We start from the raw sequence: 8,508 nt of genomic DNA on the forward strand, positions 1-8,508 counted from the left end.
GTTAATTTTTTTTCCTAGCTTCCTCGTCGCTCATGCCACAAGTCTGGTTGTGGACACATTACAGAATGTGCAGCTGTAAGGGCTCGGCCAGACCAAGCGCGGCTAGCAGGGAGGTTAGCGGCAAGAGGTTCCAGCTGATAATTGAAACCTTAGGTATCTTATGTAGGTGGCCAGATAGGAGTCGCGGGAAGCCTTGCGACTCCTATCTGGCCACCTACATAAGATACCTAAGGTTTCAATTATCAGCTGGAACCTCTTGCCGCTAACCTCCCCGCTAGCCGCGCTTGGTCTGGCCGGGCCCTAAAGCGGTGCAGCCTGCAGGAAGTTCAGACATTATTTATCTCCTACACAGACAGCATAGCTTGCATACTTTGATATTCGATTTCCATAGTGTCTTGTATATCGGGTAACGTTTTAGGTTGGTGACTAATTTCCTTAATCATAGTCTTCTTCTTCCCAGCTTTATCCCTAATTGTGGTTGCCATTTTTTTTATAACATTTTAGGTTGGTGACTAATTTCGTTAATCATAGTCATCGTCGTCTTCCCAGATTTATCCCTGATTGGGATTGCCATTTTTAACAACTTTTTAGGTTGATGGCTGATTTCCTTAATCATAGTCTTCTTCTTCTTCCCAGCTTTATCCCTAATTGTGGTTGCCATTTTTAATAACATTTTTGGTTGGTGACTAATTTCCTAATTTCTTTAATCATAGTCTTCTTCTTCTTCTTCTTCTTCTTCTTCTTCTTCTTCTTCTTCTTCCCAGCTTTACCCCTAATTAGGGTTGCCATTTTTAATAACGTTTTTGGTTGGTGACTAATTTCCTTGATCATAGTATTCTTCCCAGCTTTATCCCTAATTCCCTAAGTGGGGTTGCCACTTTTAATAACTGTTTAGGTTGGTTGGTGACTAATTCTTAATCATTATCTTCTTCCCAGCTTTATCTCTATTGGGGTTGCCATTTTTATAACATCTTAGGTTGGTGACCAATTTCCTAATTTCCTTAAGCATAGTCTTCTTCTTCTTCTTCTTCTTCTTCTTCTTCTTCCCAGCTTTATCCCTAATTGGGATTGCCATTTTTAATAACTTTTTGGGTTGATGACTAATTTCCTTAATCATAGTCGTCTTCTTCTTCTTCTTCTTCCCAACTTTATCCATGATTGGGGTTGCCATTTTTAATAACTTTTTGGGTTGATGACTAATTTCCTTAATCATAGTCGTCTTCTTCTTCTTCTTCTTCCCAACTTTATCCATGATTGGGGTTGCCATTTTTAATAACTTTTTGGGTTGATGACTAATTTCCTTAATCATAGTCGTCTTCTTCTTCTTCTTCTTCCCAACTTTATCCATGATTGGGGTTGCCATTTTTAATAACTTTTTGGGTTGATGACTAATTTCCTTAATCATAGTCGTCGTCGTCTTCCCAACTTTATACCTAATTGCGGTTGTCATTTTTAATAACTTTTTAGGTTGGTGACTAATTTCGTTATTCATAGTCTTCTTCTTCCCAGCTTCATCCCTAATTGGGAGTGACATTTTTAATGCCTCTTCAATATTCACCCCAGCCCTGTGTCATTTCCTCCTAATAAAAATAAATTTTATGCAGATTGTAGCCATTTGCATCTACACTTCTAGTAGATGTGCCAACAGTCATAGTGGTGTGGAGAGAACAAAGAAGAACTTGGATCCGAACCTGAACCCATAATCCTTTCTCCTTATATCATCTCCAGTGCAATCTTTCCAACGGTCTTAGGTATTCCTCTCCTTGTTCTATCCACATTCATCATTTGTCACGAGTTGCACTTCTCTTCTTGTCTGCTGGCCATACCATTTTAACCTTGCATCTTGCACTTTCTACTCTTTCTAAATTTTTCTTGAATCTTGACAGGTAAACAATTTCTGCTCTGTTCTATCATCTGCCTCCCTTCACAACTGGGAAAGCTTCCCATTTTCATTTTTACTTTTATAATTTTCTTTTAAGTCTTATATACAACGCTGTTTTTATCAAAATGTCCTCATTGATATTGGTAGTAACTGACTTGGCTCTCTCTTTTCTTAGGACAGCCAGTTTTTTCAATGACTTTTAGTTTATTTTTTGTATCTGTTTTCCATATTAATCTTATCTGGAATGACTTGAGGTAGATCATTAGCACCTGACCCATTCTTCTGCTTTCAGAATATCTATTTCTCTTATTTCATTTAGCACCTTGCATAAATCCTTGACGTATATATTTAAGCGAAGCATCTTTAAAGTGGAATAAATATTACAATGTAATAGGGAGTGATGACTGATTACTAGGGGTCAGATGACTACACAATGATAGATTTGCTGCTAAAAAGGTTAATCGGGAAAATTTTAGCAGGGTTGACAAATTACTGGTTCAAATGGTGTCGTTTGGTATCTGTATGAAATAGCCTGTTTAATGAAGCCTAATATTTTTTTCAACTTAATTTTTAAATGTGTGAATGTACTTGTTGAATAGTATTTAATCAGTTTCATATCAACATTGTTTGAATATTAATGATGGCTGAACCTCAATGATTCCAATTGTCTCTTGTAACTAGTGTGATCCAATGTGTTACCTAATGATTGGACTTATGCTGGAAGACTATCACATCAGCTGCTGATACTTATTCCTGAACTCATTTCCCTGAACTCATTTCGTCTATGGTGAAAAAAAGTTCAAAATGACGAATATGAATTAATAGCACCGTCTGCGAGATAAAGTTGTACTTTCAAAATCCAGACTATCCCAGTTGGTTGAATGCAAAATTTAGTTGTACAGTACTTTCAAACTAGTTAAACTTAAAGTAAAAAGACGAGAAATTGTTAAGCATACTTATCATTGCTACAATGTTTCAAATGTAACTCGCCCCCATTGTTAGCCACAATTTGTGACCTAGATGACTTAATCGGCCAACATTCTTCCAAGTTTTCAATTAACGCTCTGCTCATTTGTAGTATGGTGATGCTCATGGAGTCTTAATGTCGTAAAGTTCCAGCTTACTGACTGTCTGTCATGTCACCATAGTTAATAGACAAAACACTTTTGATTCTCCTTTTTGTGGCTTAATTATAAATTGAAATATTTCATTAGTAGCATTTTCAAAGTTATAGTATGTGTATCAAATTGTAAAATAAGGAAACTTATCATTTATAATTTGTTGCAAATGTTTTATTCTTTATAAAAATCAATATTTGATAACCTATTTTTTAACTTCCTCCAATTTCTTATTCTTAGGAAAACATTTTATGGAAACATTGATGTCAGCAGTAAAAACAAATTAATAGACTTAAATTTGCAGTCTTAGGAACTTTAATTAAGAGATGAAGAACAGACAATTAATGAAGAATGGTGTGATATGAACATATATCAGTCAGTTGGTAGTGAAGTCTTGGGACACACAGTTACAAGTAGAAAGACATGGATATCAAATGATATTTGGGATACCATAAAAAGGAGACAAAGACAGAAGTTGATTGTTGAAAGTTTTCGAAGAAGTAATGAAAATTACAAGGTAGAGCATGGTAAGTATTCCAGTATTATTGACAGTAAGGTCAAAAGAAAAGCCAGGTATGACGCAAAGAAATATTTAGACAGTAAAGCAGGTGAGGCTGACAAAGCTATGAATTCAGGAAGTGGCTATGGTGTAACAATTGCTCATAGAATTATTAATGAAATCTCAACTGGGGCAAAGAAGAAGAAACATATAGCCATCAGAAAGTGAGATAGATCTATTATAGCAACAGAAGATGAAGAAAGAATTAGATGGAACACTTATGGGTGCCACAGACCACCCTCCCCTGTTATCCACCACAGATGAAGCTTCATAACGCTGAATTCCCTACTGCTGCTACCTCCACTGAGATATGAAAGGAATAATGTGATTGATATACATGAAGCTGATGAAGACCTTTTTGTACCTATGAATGAATTCAATGTGTGTTGAAGTCGAAGCTATCCTAAAAACTAAGGAGATGGAAAGCCCCTGGATATGATAGAATAACTACCGAGATGATACTGGCCAAAAATGAAGCGACTCGCAGACTACTTGTAGAATGTGGCATGAAGAGGCAAAACCCTGATGAATGGAAGTCAGGAGTGTTGGTGAAAATAGCAAAAAGGGAGACTGATTGCAGTAATCACAGAGGTGTAACACTTACGTCAGTTCTGAAAATAGATGGTATGCTTATTCTAAATAGAGTGGAGAGAAAAATTGATTTAAAGTTGAGAAATGAACAAGCAGGAATTAGAGAAGGTAGAAGTTGCACTGACCAAATTTTCATGGCATTTTTGGATTATGAAAAAGCCTTTGATAGTGTGCACCAGCCAATTTTGTGGAGAATTCCGCGTTATTATGGAATTCCTCTTGAATATGTAAATTTGATTAAGTCTGTTCATGAGTATAGTAAGTGCAAAATTAATGTTAATGGAGTCTTATCAAATTAATTTCCAGTGAACAGCGGAGTACTCCAAGGGAATGCGTTATCACCCATGTTGTTTATCCGCCTCATGGTTTTGGTAATGCGTAGAACAGTCAGAGATGGTGGAGGAGGATTGGACTGGATTGGAGATAAGAACTTAGCAGACCTAGAGTATGCTGATGATTCTGTACTTCTTAGCAGAACACCACTGAATTTGCAGTGCTTGCTTACCAGAATGGATGAAATATCACATGAGGTTGGGCTGAAGATAAATAGAAGAAAGACAGAGATGATGAGAATGGAGTATGCAGTGGAAGATGAAATATCATTGGAAGGAGAAAGGATTGATAAGGTAGAATAATTTAAGTAGTTAGGGACAATGATCTCCAATACAGGGTCTTTAGAGTTAGAGTTTAGTGAAAGATTGAAAAAAACCAGAGCAGACAATGGCTAGGTAAAGTAAAATTTGAAAATCAAATCGCCTAAAATTACATTTAAAAATCAAACTATATATCAGTTTAGTGAGATCGTTGTTACTGTATGGACACGAGTCATGTTATGACAATGAAACTATCTCCAATAGATTTAGTAGATTTGAGAGCAATGCCCTCGGAAGGATATTGGGAGTTAAATGACAGGACAGGATTAGAAATGAAATTATAAGAGATATTAAAGTGCCATGTGTGGATGAGATCATGATGACGGGTAGATGTAGATGGTTTGTTCATGCCCTTCGCACTCTTCAGGAGAGAGTAGTTCGCCAAACGTTCAGCTGGGCTCCACAAGGTACTAGAGGAGTTGAAAGACCCAGGGCTACATGGCTTGAGGACTATGAAACGTGAAGTAGATGATGAATGGTGAATTGAAACCTCAAGAAAGAAACGACTGGCGAAATTTAACAGAGGCCCTTTGCGTCCACAGGCGCAGATGATGATGATGATGAACTAGTAAGTAAATGGAATATCGTTTAAGTAAATTGAAGTAGACCATGTTCCCTATTATAATTATGTTAACTTTAGAATTCAGATTTTAAGCGTAAGCAATTCAAAATTACCTCCCAATGTAATTATAAGAAATTCGATTACAGGCGAGACCTGTTTGGATGTACAGTATATTCGTATTCACTCCATTTGCTCCGAATAAAGAGGAAATAATTTTCTCTACGAACGAGAATAGTTTACTTGCTCCTATCTATTAAATTTTGAATTTCATTATTATCAAAGAGGAGAAGTAACTCAATTATGTAAAGAAATGCCCAAATAAATTCTAAAGTAGTCCACAAAGTTGCAAGTAATAGCTTTTCAAATTTGATGAAGTGCGATTATGATCCAAAAAAATATTTTTTTCACCCCTTCCTTTTGTAAAGAAGTCGAAGCCAGCGTTGAATTCTCTCTCTCTCTTCTTCTTCTTCTTCTTCTTCTTCTTCTTCTTCTTCTTCTTCTTCTTCTTCTTCTTCTTCTTCTTCTTCTTCTTCTTCTTCTTCTTCTTCTTTTTTTTTTTTTACGACGACGTTAGTTTGCCTTCTATCAGAAAGTGCTGGCGTAGCAGCATTGAAGAAATTTGTTGTAGATATTAAATGAAAATAGGAGAGATAAAGAAAATTTTTGGAAAAGGCTCCTGAAAAAAAAAAACTATGGAAAGATAGAGGAAAATACTGGAGACAAGAAGAAACGGATAAAAAAGGATGAGGTTCATAGGAGGATATGGCCCACAGCTTATGTTAAATAAATGAATAAGGATAAGGCGATCCATGCAGTAAATGCTAGGTTAAATATGCCCAAGCTAAAAGCAAATTTCAAGGGACAGTGCAAAGATGTGTGTAATCTATACAAGAAGATAAAGAACATTTAGTTTCATGCCCAAAACTATTAGTTTAAAGACTAAAATATAAATGTGGATATGTTGTAAAACCTTGACAGGAAATAGGTGGTATACACGAGTTGGCCCATGAATCTGAAAGAATAGTTTAAAAATACCACATTAATTGCTGTAGGTTGCCATAACTTTAAGCTATGATTCCCATTCATTTAAAGGTAGAAGACGAGGGAAGTTTACTAGTAAAACTTCAGATTTTCATCAAGAGGCTTGTTTATGGTAAAAGGGAGGGGGGGGGAGGACGACCTCAATTATAGTGCTAAGTAAAATCTTTGGACATATTTACTGACTGATAGTGCATGCAATTACTTGAATAGTTAGGAGCCCAGGACTGCTGATTTTGGTAGGCTATAGCTACTATTAATTATTACTAATTCTTCTTCTGGAGCTTTTACTACTACTGATTTTCTTTCCCTCTACGGTTCCAAGTTCTTCGTTCCTCACACCACAACACTATGTGGGCACACTATTGGATGTATAAGTGCAGGGCGCTGCACTCTGCTGAAATTTTACAGTCAATAGTTACCTCGAACTTCCAGAGCCTGTCTCAATGCCTTAATATTTGCAAAATTGTAGGTACTTTCCACCCCCTACCGAATGTTGCGTTTTGCATTCTCTATATCTTCGGCTCTCACCAAGGCATATTGTGCAAAGAATGTGATCATCACTATTAATTTTTTTTTTTTTAAGAACTGATTATGGATCCTGGATCCTAACTGCTCACTCTCCAAAATAAGTTTGCTGGCACTCTACCTCTTTATTAGATAGGCGCAAAGCTTCTAAGCTTATTCTTATTATTGTTATTAAGTTAATATCATCTGTGCCTTAAATAAATTAATATCATAATGAGGTTCTCACTCTTTACTTTTATTCCCTTCTACCTTGAAATTAGATAGGATAACACCTTGCTATCATCAGTTTTGGCAACCTGTTGTGGTAATCAGTTTGGACTTCTTAAACTCTTCTTTTATATGCATTGCCCTATCTATAAATGCAGCCAGATCCCTGCTAGGATTTTCATCGTACCTAATCTTATTTCTACATTCTTTAGCTGTTCTAACTTTGGGCATAAAAATAAATGTTCGGTAGTGTCTTCTTCCTCTTTGCACAAGTCACACAAATTGTCATCATATTTTCTCCTGAAATTTGCTTTTAAGTTGAGCATATTTAATCTTGCTTTCATCACAAGGGATGCCTTATCCAGATACATTTCTCTGATATAAGGCAGAGGGCCATTTCCTTTAATAAATCTTAATTTTTTCATTATTTTCTTTTTTTCTTCAATAGTTTCTTCTATTTTTCTATAATTCTTTTCTTGATTTCTTTTTTCAGGGTCCTTTTCCCCCAACTTCTTATTTCTTCCACTTCCATCCCATATTTACTGCAGATTTCTTCAACGCTCTTGCTCCAGCACTTTCCATACGGGTTCTTCAACTGATCCTCAATTATCTCTCTTACTAATCTTTTTTCCTCGGAGTTTATGATGCTATGGATGAGCATTAATTTCTTATATTCTATTCTGCAGGACACCGGCCATATTCCTGTTTCTGCAAGTATGCCCCAATATGGAGTAATCGCAGGTAGTTCATACATATTTCTTATCTTGTATTGGAGGTTTGCTAGATCTTTCATATCTTTGTCCCTAATTACACTCCAGGTCTCCACATTGGCAAATATTGTTGGTACTACTACTGTTTCATATATTTTCTTTCTGACTTCCAATGCCATCTTTCCAACTTTTCTCGTATCCCCATATTTTCTTATTTCTTGGGTCATATATGCAACCCTCTGGTTTTTTTTACTGATACTCAATTCTTTGTTTCCCTTCTCTGTATACCATTCACCCAGATACTTATATTCCTTAACTAAACTTACTTTTCCGTTCTTCACTTTTGTTTCAATCTCCACCTCTTTCTCATTCCTTCTTTTGTTAATTCTTAATACACCCTATTTTTTGGGGTTGGTGTTTATAGTGAATTTCTTTAGGATCTCTAAGCTATGACAGTTACTTATGGCACTTTCGATACCATCTTTCCTTCCTGAGGGAAACATTATATCATCTACAAATACTAGTGATTCTATTTCAATATTTCTTATCAATGTGATATTTTTTCTGCTAATGCTATTAACTTTGTCAGTTGCTATACTGCATAGCTTGGGTCCATATATAGTTCCTTGTCTCACATTTCCTTCAATCGTTATATCTTCT

At 35.9% G+C, this 8,508-nt stretch overlaps 1 protein-coding gene across 1 annotated transcript; it reads right to left on the reverse strand.

Annotated features, from left to right (window-relative positions):
- Positions 1-907: 907 nt before the first annotated feature.
- Positions 908-1,534, reverse strand: LOC137631403 (uncharacterized). The gene has a single exon (XM_068363170.1). The coding sequence runs from the start codon at positions 1,532-1,534 to the stop codon at positions 908-910; it is 627 nt and encodes a 208-aa protein (XP_068219271.1).
- Between the last annotated feature and the right edge of the window lie 6,974 nt (positions 1,535-8,508).

The sequence above is a fragment of the Palaemon carinicauda genome, chromosome 39 (assembly GCF_036898095.1).
Source record: "Palaemon carinicauda isolate YSFRI2023 chromosome 39, ASM3689809v2, whole genome shotgun sequence".
In the NCBI taxonomy this organism is placed as follows: domain Eukaryota; kingdom Metazoa; phylum Arthropoda; class Malacostraca; order Decapoda; family Palaemonidae; genus Palaemon; species Palaemon carinicauda.